Below are 18,943 nucleotides of genomic sequence, written 5' to 3' on the forward strand. Positions count from 1 at the left end.
CCGGCTTCAGTGAGCAAATGATAATAATAATAACAATAATAATAATAATATGCCATTTAGCAGACGCTTTTATCCAAAGCGACTTACAGTCATGTGCGCATACATTTTTACGTATGGGTGGTCCCGGGGATCGAACCCACTACCCTGGCGTTACAAGCGCCATGCTCTACCAATTGAGCTACAGAGGACCACATTGATCACCTTCGATGGCCACTGGTGGTGGTCACACCAGATACTGACTGGTTTTCTGATCCACACCTCTACCTTTTTATTTATTTATGGTATATGTGACCAACAGATGCATATCTGTATTCCCAGTCATGTGAAATCCATAGATTAGGGCCTAATGAATTTATTTCAATTGACCTATTTCCTTATGAACTCTGAAAAATCTTTGACATTTTGCATGTATTATATTTTTGTTCAGTGTAGTTTTGAAAGTTTGAGATGGATAATGAAGTGATTGATAAAAAGGATATGTGAGTGTATGTTATTAGACTATAACATTATCAAACCACTCATTCATGACCGAAATGAGTTTGAGGAGATTGAACTAGGTCTATGCCCAGTGTAGTGAATCAGTACATGGACAAATGGGCACAATCAGTTGAGTAAACAGTGGAGAGAATATGTAAAACCATCACGGTATCGTAATAAAGCAAAGTGATGTGACAGCAAGCAGCCCTCTCTAACCATATTATTCAATCATAGCAGCCTACTCAAATAACCTCAATCACAAATGTAATTTCATGTTGAATAATGATAGCTCAGAGAGCGTTGCATTTAACAAAATTCATTAGATGTGAATGCAGCAGGGAATTGGGGAACAAAAAAATAAGAGATGCTTAATGGGCACAGATTCCTGGGGTGGAAATGATATGGCATACACCTCGTCTTCCACTGTATCCAGTTACTCTGGCCAATGTCCTCTACTACCCCCCTCCTACCCGTTTCCTCCTCACAGAGCCACGACCAGACTATACCAACAAAATCCTCTTTAAACTAGAGGGGGACTCTGCTGCAGTCTCCTGGCAAAACCTTCATGTAAGGCACGTGTTTCCTGTCAAATAGAGCTTGAATCAGAGTCAGTCCTCTTTCTGCTTTACCTGTTAGGCTGTGATGAGATTTATCCCGTCACACGTAGTCTCCTTGATGCTCAGGGCTGTGCTCTCCTCCCCTCCTCTCCCATTGGTGAGCCAGTCAGGAGAGGAGCCTGAACAAAGCCATGAGAGAGAGGAGCTGATGGGAGAGTGAAAGAACTGATACTCGCACTGACTCCGTCGCCTGGACAACCAGGCACAGAGGAGGGAGGGAAGAGATAATGAAAGGGAGAAAACAAAAACAAAAAATTATGGTAGCCAAGACTTATTGAGCAAATGAAAGATCTCATAAGTCCTGTGTCGGAGAGGCTGTGCTGAGCCTCGTGGAGCTAGAGTACTATGAAAATAAAACGGATCAACAGAGAAAATTAAGAGAGCATCTGGAGAACAAGTTTGAGATGAAATTGTTCAGCATAGGTTTGCATCCTCAGAAGAGGACCCCATAGGGCTGCACATCCCATCAGTTCATACCTCTACTCATCAAGCTCAGGTAAGATTCTCAGGCTCTGCCATACACTAAATGTATATTTTGTTTAGGTGTTACAGATGCTTAAATAATTAACTACATGCTACAACAACAACTGAGCATGGCATTATCCTATCATTCTCTCATTTACTAAGCCAAATAACATAGTCAATAGGTGGCAGGAAAGGTCAACTCTGCCTGCAGCCTCTGAGGAGCACAGCTGTAGTAAATAGAGCTCTCAGGTGGATAGAGAAGTTTCAGAGACCTTTGAAGAAACCCAGGACCAGGCAAAGATTACATTGATTTCGTCTGTTGTCAAACTTCACATGATTTTGCATTTGAATTCTTAGAGTGAAAGGAAATTGCCCTGTAGATCTCCAGGCAATCATTCTGTCTTTTGCAATCACCCACAATCTCTCATGCAGGTGTAGCAGCAATAGTGAGCTTTCAGCTTTGAGTTTACAGTACTTGCATGTGTTAAGGGGGTCATCCATGTATGCAAATATCAAACAAATTATTATCATTAGGTGCAAAAGGAGCATGAGGGTGTGAGCTCTTAACACTTGAACTGTGCCAAACCTTTATATCCTGGGGATCTGTGAAGAATAGAGGCATCACCCTCAGTGATTCCCCTGTAGTGATACTCAGTGTTCATACATAATCAATGTCTGTCTTCTGGAGTGCTAGGCTGAGATTAATGTCCCTGTATTAAATGGTTTTGCATGCTCTGTGAAATTACACCATGCTGAATCTGTGGGGCAGGAGAAACGGTGTGAAATCCATATTGAATGAGATGGAGGGAGGATGAAACAAGAGGGAGGGGAGGAAGGAAGGAAAGCAGAGGAGAGTGTACTATTTTTAGCTGTTGTCAGTAAGGAAGGTTATGTATCCCCCTTACCCCCACCTTTCTAGATGCTTGTACACACACTCGCACATGCACACACGCATCAGCACATACCCAAAAAGTAAGAAAGAAAAGCTTTATGCCTGTTAGTTAGTAGGATGGCATGCTGGGAGTGTTTATAGTACCACATCAGGTCCACATGAGACTAACACCGCTTGCACAGTACCAAGAAAACCACACTCTGCCACACAACTGCAATAGTCACCAACTGGCATTCAACCCTGGTCTTTGGTGCTTCACACTCCAAAGTTTATTCACATAAGGATATTAACTGGTATTTTGGTATTTTATTAGGATCCCCATTAGCTGTTGCGAAAGCAGAAGCTACTCTTCCTGGGGTCCACACAAAACATGAAACATGACATAATACAGAACATTAATAGACAAGAACAGCTCAAGGACAGAACTTCACCGCATTTATTTTTGAATAGTTGTATCAGGGCAATTGGTATGTCACAGCATTGTCAATAATGTAAAAAATGCATCCAATTTATTTATTTTTGCTGTGGAAAATCTGTAGTTGAAAATAACCTATAAATTCTGCTGGACAGCGGCTCTACAATATGGGGCTTAAACTAAATGTCAGACCAAGGAGTGAGTAAGACTAGAAGGATAAAGAGTTCCAGAATCATGCAGATTGAAACAGATGGGAGAATACTTTTGTTGTCCATAAAGCCAGTCTTTGCCAAATTGCCTTCTATTTTTATTCCCCGCCTGCACAGTCTAAATTGACTCCCTCCGCTCTCAAGCATTGAGAATAAATAGAAAAGTTTAACAATTCTCTCAGCTTGTCAACACGTTCCTCATTCTCGGTTCAGCAGTGGGAGCGTTAGCCTGCAGTTGAGGCTTCTCTCATAATTAATGTACATTAGATATCGTATGGTTGGCAAAGCGGCGCGGCTGAATTCATTAACAGGGGAAAATGATGTGTCCCAGGAGTCTGTCAGAGACAGATTACTCTAGGAGGCATCGCAGTACTCTGCATGTTGGTGGAGGGATCCAGGGAGGGTCTACTTCATGCTATGTCTGTGTAACGGTGCACTCAGCCGGCAACCATTAACATGAAATGCACAGCGTTGCTTTAATAGCACCAAGTCTACATAACAGTCTTTGATGAGTAGTGTAAGTATGAGGGGCCAGCATGGTGTCTCACGACAACTGATCAGCAATTCCAGGGATGTGGAAACAAACATGGCAGTTCAGGAAATGTACAGAGCTAGTGGATTTAGACTGCCTTGAATATCAAACAGCACAAAGCTTCCTTTTATCACACAGGAGATCATCATTTGTTGGCGGGTGACTGTTGGAGCTTAAGGTTCTCCATTCCACTCCCTTCCCCCTTTTTCTCTCCCTCCCTCTCATTTCCCCTCTTTCTCTCCATTCCTCTCCTTTCCCTCTTTCTCTCCTTCCCTCTCTTTTCCCCTCCTTCTCTCTCTCCCTCTCCTTTACCATCTTCCTCGCCCTCCATCCCTCTGCCCTCCCAACGGACTGATCTTGTGTCTAATGAATTTGTCCTCTGAAGGGGCTGCAGACCCAGATGTTTTCCCAGTGCAGACAGATGTTGAACTGCTCTGTTTTCTCAGTGAACGCGTTCAGTGGTGTCCTTCTCTGTCTTGAACAATGGCATGGCATTGGGTGGACTCATTGTCATGGTGATCTCCTTGAATATAGTGTATTCATGGCTATGTGCAGTTGCAGCTGCAACTCTGAATAGATAGCCCACTACGGCTGATAACGGCTAATTACACAAATTATCATAATGCCTATCTTGGTTCTTGATGGCCATAGGTTTACTTAACAACCCAATGAACAATCGATCCAAACACACTTACCTTATCGGGAAATATTGAAGACCCAGGCTGAAGAGAGATATGGAAATGATGCTACCGCTCTTTTGGCCTCCCCACCCCACCTAGATGATCCTGGAGCTTTATTCTAAAGATAGTAGATGACTTGCCAATTTGCCTTTAGCACCACTATTGCCACTTGAATACCAAGTCACTGCATTATCCTGTGTTTGCAGTGGAGTGAGAATAGGAAGGAACAATAGTTTGAAACAATCAGGCAGAAGCTGTCCATCACCAGGGATAAAACACCTCTCATATTCCACACATTTACATTTACGTCATTTAGCAGACACTCTTATCCAGAGCGACTTACAGTTAATGAGTGCATACATATTTTATTTTATTTTTCATACTGGCCCCCCGTGGGAATCGAACCCACAACCCTGGCGTTGCAAACGCCATGCTCTACCAACCGAGCTACATCCCTACACACCTCTCTCTTACGTTCCACACCTCTCTCCCCTGTCAGTAATTAGACAAGTGAGATGATTTAATTAGCTGCAGATCAGCTGAACCCAAGTCGACTGCTGATATGGACAAGGACACCACCGAGCACTCAAGGGGAAACGGTTTTCGCACACACTGAAGGAAGGAGTGAGAGGATCCAGCCACAATTCAGCATCTAAAATGACAGAACATACACTGCTTTGGGCCCTTGAGACAAGGTCCATCTTCTTCCTAAATTTTCCCCATGACTTTTCTGTGAGCTGAATAGGAACCCTGTGTGTCTTGGCTGTTGAGGGACATATGTAATTGTTGTGCCCTTGCTGGCTGTATACTGCAGAATATCCTGAACCACTATTAAGACTGCTCTGTAAATCACCTATAGTTTAGGTCTATATTTTCATGTCCAAGGACAGAAGAGGATTTACATTAGGAGAGTGAGTGATGATGAAGTACTCTGTGTGTTTGACAGGTGCTGCCATGGACTTAGAAGACGAGCCGTTGTTATTCCAGAGCAGCTGGGATGCTGAGGAGGAAGAGGAGCAGGTGGAGGAGGATGGGGAGTCAGATACACAGATTAATGGGGGGAGCAGCGCCACTGGAGGCAGCGTAGTCTGGGGGGCAGTGGGCTGGGTCTACACACAGCCCTGGGTGAGTGGGGTGGTCCTGGGAGTTGGAGTCTTTCTTCCCTGTGCCCTCTCTGCCTACATGTTCCTATACTGCCCCCCATTGGACATAGACCTTTCCTACAGTGCCTTTGAGGTTCACAGCCACTTCTCCGCTGAGCGGTTTGATGCACTCACCATTGCCATAAAGACTCAGTTGGGGTCCTTGGACAGACGCAGGCGTGACGTGGACCACTATGACTCCACTGCTCTACAGGAGCTGCTGTTGGACAGACTGGGTAGGCAGGAAGATGGAGCATTCACTTGGACATCACATGGAGAGCTGAACACGAAATCTCTGAAAAACCACACGTCCAAAAGAGTAGTTATGCAACAGAGAGGAGTTGCCCTGAGTCAGCAAGAGACTGAGAGGCATAGAGAGGCAAGGGCTGGTAAAGCAGAGTTAAGAGAGGAGGATAAAAATACAACTAACTTAGGAAAACCTGAGAGTCGTGAGTCCAAAGGGGAAGAAAGCGACAGGCACAGTGAGAGATCTCGGACTAGGATGCACAGGTTTGCTCCCAACTACTCATACCTGCAGAGCCAAGCCCTGTGGAGGATGGAGCTGGTGTTTGTAGCTCAGGGTGGGGACAACAACATCTTCACCCCAGAGCGTCTCCGCACCATCCACCACATAGAGCACCTGCTCATGCAGCATCCCCAGTTCCAGCAGTTCTGTTGGAAACCTCTGGAGGTCCTGAGAGACCTGCCACTGGGCCCCTCCTACTGCTCCCCTCCAAGCTCCCTCCTCTCCTACCTCTTCCCCAGTGAACGTGGAGGCAGGATCTACTATGATGGTATGGGACCTGACCTGGCTGACATCCATGGTGAGTCTGAGGTTAATAAAACTTGGCATTAATGTAGTTACAGTCCAGTGGCGGTCAGTGCTGTTTAAGATGAGGGAGGACGTTTTTCTTTTTTCATGAGCATGGCCTTATTTCTATTACAGCATATTGGATGACTGTCATTCATATTCCATTCACCCAGTTCAATGTAAGAGCGATAGGTTTAGGCTACTACATGATACTAGACTTTTCCCTATATCCATCATGAGGTTGCTACAACCTAGCCAATGAATGAAAGTTTACAACGTAGGTGCACACAGGTTGAGCTGATATACAGTAGGGTGTAATCATTAGTCCAACAGTTGCAAATGAGAGTTTCTATTGGACAAATTCAGGTATGTTTATCCCCGTTTTGTTTTTTTTGCTTCCATTTAAGAAACCTTTTTCAACAGAATCGGCAGGATGAATACACCCCTGATCACGCGTAAACACAGTTCACTTTCATAGCAGCCACATTGTATTCCTTCTCGCATCTATGTGCTCTCCTCTCACCTTGTCCCTTCGCTTGTGGACTTCAATGCACAACACATCAGCTGTATGTGACCAGGCGAAAAACCTTTCCAAGCCAAACCATATCATAACCGCTACACACAGCCTACATCGTTGACACCATATTAGATAAAGTAACGTCATAATCAACATAGCTAATAGAACTAACACGTTAGTAAACCCGCTACAATCATGCAGTAACATTACAGTGTACAGTCAGTAAGCAGTTTAGCACTTACACCGGCGGGCCCCGGAGGCAATAAATTAGTAAAACCAAAAGCTTACCTTGACTTGGAAGAGTTCCAGTGTTGTGTTGGATAGTCATAGCCAGCTAGCTAATATAGCATCCCTCTGTCTGAGCAGGGTGTTTGAGTAGCTGCATTAGCTAGCTAAGTAAGTGAAACTGAAAGTGAAATAAAGACAATCTCTCTCTCTATCTCTCTCTTGCTTCTCCTTCATTTTGGAAGAAATTAATTTATTAAAAACTGTTCAACTATTGTCTTTCTCTCTCTTTGAGTCAACTACTAACAACATGTTATGCACTGCAGTGCTAGCTAGCTGTAGCTTATGCTTTCAGTACTAGATTCATTCTCTGATCCTTTGATTGGGTGGACAACGTCAGTTCATGCTGCAAGAGCTCTGATAGGTTGGAGGACGTCCTCCAGAAGTTGTCATAATTACTGTGTAAGTTTATGGAACCATGTGCCTCCTAGGTTTTGTATTGAAGTCAGTGTACCCAGAGGAGGACGGAAGCTAGCTGTCCTCCGGCTACAGCATGGTGCTACCCTACAGAGTACTGTTGAGGCTACTGTAGACCTTCATTGCAAAATAGTGTGTTTTAATGTATTATTTGGTGACGTGATTATATTTAGTATAGTTTTGTCTAAAAACGATTATTATCACTGAGGAGGATGATCCTCCCCTTCCTCCTCTGAGGAGCCTCCACTGGTACAGTCACTGCTCTGCAGGAATAAGTAGGGAGCTCGTCTTTCATTTTAATACGGGAGATCAATCGTAACATCAAAGGGAGCAGGCAGTGACTACCACTTTGATCTTCACTTGTGTTTCTGCTCCCAGGTGCTCTGAGTCTAGCGATCACCCACCCACAGTTCTACTGGTATGTGGATGAGAGTCTGGCCCCTGACCGACTCTCCTCCTCTCTCCTGCGCAGTGAGATCCAATTCGGAGCTCCGCTGCCCTCATACTACTCCCTCCAAGACCGGCCTGAGGAGCAGAGGCAGCGCTTCAGGAACTTTGTAGTTCAGTACGCTGACATCCTGGCTCAGCAGTCCACCAGGTGGGCTATGGCTTATGGGCCCTCTGTCAATGCTGATGGTACGCTGTGTGCTGTGTAAACTCTAAAAGAACCACATTATAAAAAACAAATGAGCCATGGATATTGAGATTAACTGATGTTGATTTTAATTTCCCTCAAGACTTGACTTTGTAAATATTGTCTCCGATTTCCAATTGTAATTAAGCACATCAAAAGAGTCCCTCCTTTCACGACACCCACACAGAATTCTATCATTCCCTCTTTCTGACTACGAGTGTCTCTCTGGGTTTGTGTGATGCCAGCCAGGTGAAGGTGTTGTATGGGGGCACAGAGCTGTTTGATAACGAGGTGAGACAGACCTTCCACAGAGACATGTTGCTGGCGCTGATCAGTGGGGGCTGCATCACTCTACTGGTCTATGTCCTTACCTCCTTCTCAGGTAAGGTCCCATGCACTCTCTCACCTGCATTGGATATTAAATGCATGTTATTCTAACATTTACTATATTTCATTTGCTGTCATACATACAGTGGGGAAAAAAAGTATTTAGTCAGCCACCAATTGTGCAAGTTCTCCCACTTAAAAAGATGAGAGAGGCCTGTAATTTTCATCAAAGGTACACGTCAACTATGACAGACAAAATGAGGAAAATAAATCCAGAAAATCACATTGTAGGATTTTTAATGAATTTATTTGCAAATTATGGTGGAAAATAAGTATTTGGTCAATAACAAAAGTTTCTCAATACTTTGTTATATACCCTTTGTTGGCAATGACACAGGTCAAACGTTTTCTGTAAGTCTTCACAAGGTTTTCACACACTGTTGCTGGTATTTTGGCCCATTCCTCCATGCAGATCTCCTCTAGAGCAGTGATGTTTTGGGGCTGTCGCTGGGCAACACGGACATTCAACTCCCTCCAAATATTTTCTATGGGGTTGAGATCTGGAGACTGGCTAGGCCACTCCAGGACCTTGAAATGCTTCTTACGAAGCCACTCCTTCGTTGCCCGGGCGGTGTGTTTGGGATCATTGTCATGCTGAAAGACCCAGCCACGTTTAATCTTCAATGCCCTTGCTGATGGAAGGAGGTTTTCACTCAAAATCTCACGATACATGGCCCCATTCATTCTTTCCTTTACACGGATCAGTCGTCCTGGTCCCTTTGCAGAAAAACAGCCCCAAAGCATGATGTTTCCACCCCCATGCTTCACAGTAGGTATGGTGTTCTTTGGATGCAACTCAGCATTCTTTGTCCTCCAAACACGACGAGTTGAGTTTTTACCATCTGACCATATGACATTCTCCCAATCCTCTTCTGGATCATCCAAATGCACAAGCAAACTTCAGACGGGCCTGGACATGTACTGGCTTAAGCAGGGGGCCACGTCTTGCACTGCAGGATTTGAGTCCCTGGCGGCGTAGTGTGTTACTGATGGTAGGCTTTGTTACTTTGGTCCCAGCTCTCTGCAGGTCATTCACTAGGTCCCCCCGTGTGGTTCTGGGATTTTTGCTCACCATTCTTGTGATCATTTTGACCCCACGGGGTGAGATCTTGCGTGGAGCCCCAGATCGAGAGAGATTATCAGTGGTCTTGTATGTCTTCCATTTCCTAATAATTGCTCCCACAGTTGATTTCATCAAACCAAGCTGCTTACCTATTGCAGATTCAGTCTTCCCAGCCTGGTGCAGGTCTACAATTTTGTTTCTGGTGTCCTTTGACAGCTCTTTGGTCTTGGCCATAGTGGAGTTTGGAGTGTGACTGTTTGAGGTTGTGGACAGGTGTCTTTTATACTGATAACAAGTTCAAACAGGTGCCATTAATACAGGTAACGAGTGGAGGACAGAGGAGCCTCTTAAAGAAGAAGTTACAGGTCTGTGAGAGCCAGAAATCTTGCTTGTTTGTAGGTGACCAAATACTTATTTTCCACCATAATTTGCAAATAAATTCATTAAAAATCCTACAATGTGATTTTCTGGATTTTTTTTCTCTCAATTTGTCTGTCATAGTTGACGTGTACCTATGATGAAAATTACAGGCCTCTCTCATCTTTTTAAGTGGGAGAACTTGCACAATTGGTGGCTGACTAAATACTTTTTTTCCCCACTGTAGTATCTGAAAAAAGCTAGCATAAGTATCTTATTCTTAGAATTTTGATACCACATACAAGACTTGTAGCATGAGGTCTCCCACTCAGTCACTTTGTTGTGTCTACAGTGTTCCTGACATTCTTTGGGCTCACTAGCATTGGTCTGAGCTGCCTGGTGGCTCTCTTCCTCTACCATGTGGTCTTTGGGGTGAGATACCTTGGCATCCTCAATGGAGTTGCAGCCTTTGTGATCATTGGCATTGGTTAGTGACAATATATAAATATACTCTATAATTTCTCTCATGGTCAAACTGGTAACAGGTAACATGCCACTCTTTATTCTGTTTCCCCTCTTACTGTTCTCCAGGTGTGGATGATGTGTTTGTGTTCATCAGTACCTTCAGACAGGCTTCCCACTTGGTCCACCCGGTGCAGAGGATGATGTACACGGTAAAAACTGCCGGCCGAGCCACCTTCCTCACCTCCTTCACCACCGCAGCTGCCTACGCTGCCAACACCTTCTCACAGGTACTCAGAGATATTGTCAGTCCACATCACATTATCCTTCCAAAGGGAATGAATGGCTGTGAGGTGGAACTGTTTGTATATGTATCAATATGAAAAGTACAATGTACATTTATTGCGATATTGAGGTCTTTTATCCTTACAAACAGATTCCGGCAGTGCATGACTTTGGCCTGTTCATGGCCCTCATCGTCAGCTGCTGCTGGCTCTGGGTGTCCATCCTCATGCCCGCTGCCCTGTGTATCTGGACCCAGTGTGTTGATCCCCAGGAGAATGCCTGTCTCAAATGGTGTGATTCCAACTTTCCTCCGTTTTTTTCTACAGAACAGAGTTCTTATTGTTGTGGTGCTTGCCTTTTCATTCTGTTTTCCTATTATGAACAAAGTGAGGTTCTAAAGCTGCATCTCTCAGATACACTTTATCTTAAAGGTGGAAAGCACTTACAGGACTGTCAGTGAGTCACAGTCCTTTGTCAGATGAGGATGAAGATGTGGCCCTCCTGTCGGTGGAGATGGAGCCAGGTGAGATACTGATCTGGACAGAGCTGGATAAATGAAGGGCAGAAGAATGAAAGGTAAATGAGTCCTGACACTATTCACCCCCTCTTTCTGTCTCACCCTGTCTCATCCAGGCTCCTGTGACACAGATGTAGATGCAGCCATTTTGTCCCTGTCAGTGGAGACCTCGCTCTCACCCCCAGGGCGGGGGACTGCAGGCGTGGTTAGCGCTAACCTTCAGTGGGCTCTGAGGCACTGGGTGGCAGAGCCAGCCGTGGAGAAACGCAAAGTAATTCTAGGTAAGGGCTATGTCTGTCTTCAGGGGCTGGGAGGACCACATCTCATGATGCCCATATGCTTTTTTCAACTTAAGTGTTTTGTATTGCCTATCCCTGGCTCTTCCTCACAGAAAATCAATTTTATCGTATGCCTCTCCCCTCAGTGATCTATGCCATCTGAACTGCCTCTCTTACAGGCCAGTCTTTGTCTTGCTGCCCATAGGCCTCTACATCCTGGTCCTGCTGCTGTCTGCTGGCTGCTGCTGCCTCCTGCGGCCAGCCACTCATGCCCCGTTACTGTTTCGTCCAGACACCAACCTCCAGACTCTACTGGGACTGAGGAACAACCTCAGTGCCCAGGGCATCTCCTGCCACATGTGCTCTGGTGAGACGTCACCATCAATCTGTGTGATGGAACCCAGATGGGTGTAAAGTAAACCAATTCCACTACTTTAAACCCAAATTAACTTTAAACCCATGTCCTGCAACTGTCTGGTTGTAAATGTTTTTATATGACATAGTACAATTCATTTTAAACTGGGATATTAATTTACAGTCGACTCCTGATAAGAGCTGACTCAATTACATTATTTTTCTTCCTACGGGTATTTGCATGCTCCAGTTCAGTGCCCACATTCACAACACTCCCAGGCCATTGCATATATCAGGATATTAAGGGCAGCCAAGCATTTGGCATTGATTTGAAGTGTCGAATCGAAGTGTCCTATTTCCTGCAGGTCTCTTCATGGAGAAACCTCATCTTCTGCACAGCTCTACCCATACTACCCCCTCCATGCCTGGGTTTCACCCTCAGCACCATACACAAAGCCCTTCAAACTCAACTCTACAGAGCCCAATCAAACCAAGCACTTCCACCATCACAACAGGTACTGGATAAAATGTTATTATATATCCAAAGAGGATCCACATGAATATATCTGTGTCAATGTGTGCCTCTTTTTCTCTACTGCTAATACTACCACTCACTGTATGCGTTCATGACAGGGCCTCTGCTGACAGTGTATGTCTCTAAGCTGGATGTGGGTGCTTCTATCACTCTGTACCGCTTCTCTCTGAATACCAGCGTGCCATCGCCCTGGAAAAGCCTCAGTGTCGGGCATGGAGAAGTTCCATCCTTTAAGGTTAGGAGACCCTCAAATAAAAACACATTATTACTGGGTTATGATCTAATATCTCACCTCTGATAACCAACTCCATCATATACTTAGTATAACTTCTGGTGTCTCTAAACAGGCATACAGTGGACCTCACAGCAACTTCAGCAACCGCATGACTGTGTGTGTGTCCCGTGTCTACCACCCCCACCCTCGCTGGATGATCACTTCCCAGTCATGTGACCCACGCCACGGCTGGAGGTCAGAGTTCAGCTTCTATGTGGCATCGGCTGAGCAGCAGCACAGCAGGTAAGAGGAATGTCGAGGGACAGATGATGGCGGAATAGTGAATTAGTCAGTCAGTCAAGCTATTTGTGGGCAAGTTGTTGACAGAGCTCCTTGTGCCTCCCAGGAGGCTATACTTTGCCCAGCACAAGCTGAGTCCTCATCCCAGCCGAGTGTGTGCAGAACCACCTGGCTGTGTGATCAGCTCCGGGCCTGACGGACCCACACAGGGCTCTTTCTACACTCCACTCCCCACAGGTAAGAGAGGGAGAACACCTGGAGCCAGAAGATATCAGGGAACTGCATAAATACGCATTGGTTTAAAATTAAAGCATGTACTATGAATGTTTGCCTATGAATGTGAGGGAGTTACTTTTTTCCTCATTTCTACCTTATATCAAAGATTCCACCTCACCCAAAAGGTCCAAGACTTCTGGTTTTAACCCCTGTAGTGGAGGTGGCTGTGGCCAGCCAGCAGTCCGTCCTCTGGTTGACACTGGTGCGATGGTGTTTGTGGTTTTCGGAATACTTGGAGTCAACCGCACCCAACGCACAGACAACCACGTCATTGGGGACATGGTGAGGGGCCAACTGCATGACAATAAAGATATAAGGTGTAATTCAATAATCAATACTGTTTTAGTGGTATTGATTTGCTCTAAATTATCTCCAAAGGGCAGTGTGATATTGGATCCAAACTTTGATATCTTCCAAGAGATTGGACACCTCTGCCAAATCTGTAAAGCTATCAGTGCTAATAAACAGCTTGTGAAGCCGGGAGGAGCCCAATGTCTACCCTCAGGTACCAACTGCACAGACACACAGTCTAACACATCTAACAGCACACATATACAAACCATGTTTGATATGAGTTACATGTATTCTCTCTCGTACTCTCTCTCTCTCTCTCTCTCTCTCCCCCTCAGGCAACAAGCTTTCTTCTATCCTGCCCTTACTCAACCCAGACTGCCACTCCCTCCCTGAGCCCAACCTGCTGCCAGGCCAGCTGTCCCATGGAGTCGTGGGGACGCATGGTGGCAGAGTAAGCTGGCTCTCCATGGCCTTTGAGTCTGTAAGTACGACGGTTGTCCATGGTGTATACTACCACTTCTAATGTAATGTTATGTTGTAGCCCAGTCCAGATCTGTGCCAGAAACTGAGCCCATGTCTTTTTCATCTGTCTGTTCCCAAGACCACCTACAAGGGGAAATCGTCTTTCCAGACTCACTCAGACTTCCTCCAATGGGAGACCTTCCTACAAGAGCAACTCTCGACTCTCCCAGAGTCCTCTGCTCTACGGAGAGGTTTCCAGACCTGTGAGCACTGGAAGCAGATCTTTATGGAAATCATAGGCAAGTGGAGAGGCCGGAGGACACAGTTGTTCCATTCCTAAGGCACAATTAATAAATGTTTCATTTTTTCGACTACCTGTCGGGCAGCTAATAAATATGTATCTAAAATATTATTATTTCAGTCCTTCTGGGAATGTAACCTTCCTGTGCTGACTGACTTTTCTGTAGGTGTCGAGAGCGCCCTCTGCAGTCTGCTCCTGTCCCTGGCCATCTGTGTGGCAGCTGTGTCTGTTTTCACTGCCCATCCGCTTCTGCTGCTGCCAATACTGCTCACCATCCTGGGTAAGACACTGCTGATCAAGCCTTTGTTATCTGATAGGCCCACTGTGCATAGACTGCAGAGAAAAGTATCCAATAATAAGATATGATGCAGTATTGATATGAAGTGTTATTGGGAATAATGTAAGAGGAAGTCACTAACTGTTGTACTGTACATACTGTATTTTCTGTGGTTTTAGCCTTGGGAGGGTTAGGGGTCATCTGTCTGTCAGTGTGTGACTGATCTCCTGACCAAATACAGGGGTCATCTGTCTGGTGGTGGCCATCATGTACTGGCTGGGCTGGGAGTTGGGGGCCGTGGAGGCCATCTCTCTGTCCATCCTAGTGGGCTCCTCAGTGGACTACTGCCTGCACCTGGTGGAGGGCTACCTGCTAGCTGGGGAGACCTTACCAGCCACACCAGGACACACTATGGTACGTACAACACATAATCTGATATGCACTCACCAGAGGTGGGACAAAGTCATTGTTATGCAAGTCACAAGTAAGTCTCAAGTCTTTGCCCTCGAGTCCCGAGTCAAGTCGAGTCAAAGATGAGGCAAGTCCCAAGTCGAGTCAAAAGTCAAAGCCATCAAGTCTCAAGTCGAGTCCAAAGTCCTACATTTTAGTTTCGAGTCATTTCAAGTCCTCTTAGCAAGCCTTTGCAAGTCATTACAAGTCCTCGTAGCAAGTCTTCTCGAGTCATAAGGCGCAAGTCCAAGTCAAGTCACGAGTCATTGATGTTAAAGTCCAAGTCGAGTTGCAAGTCTTTGTACATTTTGTCGAGTCGAGTCTGAAGTCATCAAATTCATGACTCGAGTCTGACTCGAGTCCAAGTCACATGACTCGAGTCCACACCTCTGGCACTCACTAACTGTAAGTCGCTCTGGATAAGAGCGTCTGCTAAATGACTAAAATGTAAATGTAATGTAATAATCTATAACTGGCATAGAGGTATTGAATTCACTCCTTTATACATTCTACTGTAAGAGAGTAAAACTCAGTAAATGAAGGATTTGCCTCGAGAATATTCGGTTTACTTAAAGGTCCAATGTAGCCATTTTAATCTCAATATCAAATCATTTCTGGATAACAATTTAGTACCTCACTGTGATTGTTTTCAATTAAAATTGTTTTTTTTAAAAGAAGAAAAAAATAGCTTCTTAGCTAATTTCTCAAGCAAGAATTCTGCTAGGACTGTCTGGGAGTGGTCTGAGTGGGGAGGGGAAAACTGAAAATGTGCTGTTTTTGTCAGAGAGGTTTGGAACTCTTTCTTATTGGTCTATTAACTAATTTAATTTGGTGATGTCACCAGGCAGGTCAAAAAACTCCATCCCACCAAAACAGGCTGAAATTTCAGGTGTTCTTTTCAAACAGAGCTTACACTAAAAGGGCATTATCATCATTTTCACAGTATTATTCCAACCTCATAATTTGGAAATATATAACACACAGGAAATTCACGTTTTCTGACTCCACTGGGCCTTTAAAAGTCATCATATTTAATGGAATAAGCCTGAGGGCAATAATGCATAAAGAGAAAAGACTCATTATATTAATCTGTTTTTCATTCTCAGAACCTGTCAGCTAAAAGGCAGAGAAGGTCCCTAGATGCAGTGAACCACGTGGGAGTTGCCATAGTGTCCAGTGCTGTCACCACAGTGATCTCCACAGTCCCTCTCTTTTTCTGTGTCATTGTACCTTTTGCTAAGTTTGGCCAGATCGTGGCCATTAACACAGCAGTGTCCATCTTGTTTACCCTGACTGTGACCGCAGCCATGTTGGCCACCATGGGCCCTGCCAACTTCCACAGGCCTCCTGGAGCTGTGTTGAAGGCCATCCTGGCAGTACTGGGCACCATAGCCTTTGGCACTGCCCTGTGTTGGGCAGGAGGGCTACTAGGACCAGTCACCTGGCACACAGCAGTCACCATGTGACCCCACAAACATAACTCAACCACTACTGTCACTGTTACCTCTGTAAGCAGAACCAAAAGGCTCAGTCTAAACCTCAGTGTAGTATTGTTCTATAAATGCAGGTGGAAGGTTTCAGATGTAAGTAAAAGCATCTTATGGAAGTAGATCTTTCTTGGTGTGGATGATTTAAAGTTGAATAAATGTTTACCAAAAGAACAGAACATAGTCTGTTGAGAATAAGTAGTCTGCAGGATATGCTTTGGTTTCTGTGGATCCAGCCTACTGCTGAAAGAAGGAGATGACACAATGGTAATGAAATACTGGTTGAGTCCACATTGTTCTATTGTCCACGTTATGCTGTTCCTGACAGGAAAATCACTGACTGTTCTCTGACCTGCTGTTGTTAGCACTGACCTCATCTCTGTCAGTTTGAAACCACACTTTGAGGTCCAAAAAGACAGGTATTGTATCATAAAAAATACAAGCCAGAATGTGTCACGCACTCCCTTATTCCAGTGATATCACTCACATCACATCCAACTGGGCACATACCTCAGTTCAATGTCTAGTTTTGATTTACATTTGATTGAATTGTCAACTAACATGAATTCACAACCTGGACTCAGGGGTAGACGTAACATAGTACATGTAAATCCGGGACACTCCAATTAGTATGATATGTTACGTTTCTTATGGTATATACTAATTTGTGGAACTCCATCATCCATTTCGTATGATATGTTACGAATTACAATTCATATGATATATGCTAGGCTGGCTAGGGGTTAGGGTTAGGGGTTAAGGTTAGTGTTAAGAGTTAGGTTAAAGGGTTAAGGTTAAGGTTATGTAACATGCTAAGTAGTTGCAAAGTTGCTAATTAGCTAAAATGCTAAAGTTGTTCTTTATGAAACATGCAAGCTTTGGGTTGCTAGACGTTCGCAACCATATGAAACCATACCAAACATAACTACTGTGTCATACTAATTTGAGTTTACTATGTTATGTCTAGTCTATCAGACCTGGCTGGAATTCAATGTGAAATCAATAAAAAATGTCACTGTGTCATTGGATTTAGGTTAAACATTGGGTGAAAAAAGACTCAATTCCCTTACATTGATGACTTTTTGCAAATCCAATCCGTTATCCACGTTGATTCAGCGTCATCACAGACTTTTTTGATTGAAATGACATAAAACTGTTGATTAAACCCGTTTTTGCCCAGTGGGGTGTCTCTTCACTTATCTGATTGTTCAGAAGAGAATGTTAGGAGTCATAAAATCATTCAGGACAAGGCAAATAAATGTAAATTTAGAAGGATGTAAAAACAGTGATGAAAGGTACTGTAGCTGTAGGCCTACTCTAGGGACAGGGGCGGTGTGTTCAATAGGGCGATATGGGCGACGCACTGCCAAACGGGAAAAGGAAGGGATTTTTTTTCTAATCAATTATATCACGGCAACAGTAGTTATCAGTGTTGTAATCTAGACGTCTGATCTGCCACAGTGCCACTAAATGTCCAATCAGGCTAAAGTCGTGCTTCAAATGCCCCCCCCTTTTGGGGCGATTTCAGTCAGGTTGAAAATCGCCCAGAAGTCTGTCATAGACTCCCATGTAAAATCTATTTTTTTCAAATATCAGAGCTTTCAATACAATCTCTATGGGTTTCTGAGGGCTTGCACTTACGCGCTTTCGTCATACGTAACGTAACCATGAACGTAACTAAGAAAAGAGCGGGTAGCCTCATCAATCAATTCACTACTACTGTAAAAATGGCTAGGCTTCAGTGCAACTCGATTGTGTCTTTGAAAGAAGTTCCTTTTTGTCGGCGAACAAATGAAGATAAATTGGCAACGAAACAATTAGGACCTCCCAGACCAAATTTAATAATTCAACAGGTTTCTACTAAAGGGGGAAGTCCTACACCCGAGGATTTTCCAAAAATTGGTACGAACGAAAAACCTGGCTAGCAGGCTGCGATGTAGCTAATGCAGTCTTCTGCTACCCCCTGCTTACTCTTTCACCCTGAAGGCGGCACGGCAGACAGCACCGCTTGGACAGCGACTGGTGTGTAACGGACATGCACCATCTTTCAGGAAAGATTAAGAAACATGAGCTGTCAAAGACCCACATGGATAGCTGTTTGAGATTGTCTGCTTTGGGGAGAGTGAACATTCCCACTCAACTGGATGAGGGATACAGGCTAGCTGTCCGCCGCCACAACGATGAGGTTAGTGTTGATAATCACAAGTTTACTGGAGAACTGAAACTGACAAGGCTGACAAGATAGGACCCTTTTGTCCATTGTTATTGGATAGGAACATAACTTATAACCAGCTCCTGACCTAAATAGATCTTAGCACAACATTTTACTCAACATATCATATTCCATATTCACTATAACAAATATATTTACTACGACATTAGCAAGAACCGCCACATCCTCAGCCGGCTAATCCAGTGTGTGAAGTTTTGCGGAGTGTTTGAGTTAGCTTTGCGAGGCAAAGATGAAACTGAGGGCTCCACCAACCCTGGTAAGCCAACACTTTTGAGATCAGTCAATAAATGCTTCTGGTATTGACTTATATGCTGCCCC

General features: G+C 44.5%; 1 protein-coding gene across 1 annotated transcript; it reads left to right on the forward strand.

Annotated features, from left to right (window-relative positions):
• The first annotated feature begins 1,217 nt into the window (after positions 1 to 1,217).
• Positions 1,218 to 17,140, forward strand: LOC121530880 (protein dispatched homolog 3). Its single transcript, XM_041836193.2, has 21 exons — positions 1,218 to 1,590; positions 5,234 to 6,253; positions 7,838 to 8,057; positions 8,339 to 8,475; positions 10,253 to 10,387; positions 10,492 to 10,652; positions 10,799 to 10,938; positions 11,079 to 11,170; positions 11,281 to 11,445; positions 11,648 to 11,809; positions 12,162 to 12,311; positions 12,430 to 12,566; positions 12,679 to 12,848; positions 12,952 to 13,082; positions 13,228 to 13,403; positions 13,500 to 13,626; positions 13,751 to 13,896; positions 14,017 to 14,176; positions 14,345 to 14,458; positions 14,697 to 14,869; positions 16,012 to 17,140. Exons 2-21 carry the CDS (start codon positions 5,242 to 5,244, stop codon positions 16,369 to 16,371), a joined length of 4,068 nt encoding a protein of 1,355 aa, XP_041692127.1. The 5' UTR covers positions 1,218 to 1,590; positions 5,234 to 5,241; the 3' UTR covers positions 16,372 to 17,140.
• The last annotated feature ends 1,803 nt before the right edge of the window (positions 17,141 to 18,943 follow it).

The sequence above is a fragment of the Coregonus clupeaformis genome, chromosome 18 (genome assembly GCF_020615455.1).
Source record: "Coregonus clupeaformis isolate EN_2021a chromosome 18, ASM2061545v1, whole genome shotgun sequence".
NCBI classification, from domain to species: domain Eukaryota; kingdom Metazoa; phylum Chordata; class Actinopteri; order Salmoniformes; family Salmonidae; genus Coregonus; species Coregonus clupeaformis.

Coding starts and splice junctions, on each gene's coding strand:
- LOC121530880 (XM_041836193.2), top strand. CDS start 5,242: ATGGACTTAGAAGACGAGCCGTTGTTATTCCAGAGCAGCTGGGATGCT. Junction 10,388..10,491: donor CTTTGTGATCATTGGCATTG/GTTAGTGACAAT, acceptor ACTGTTCTCCAG/GTGTGGATGATGTGTTTGTG. Junction 14,459..14,696: donor AATACTGCTCACCATCCTGG/GTAAGACACTGC, acceptor GACCAAATACAG/GGGTCATCTGTCTGGTGGTG.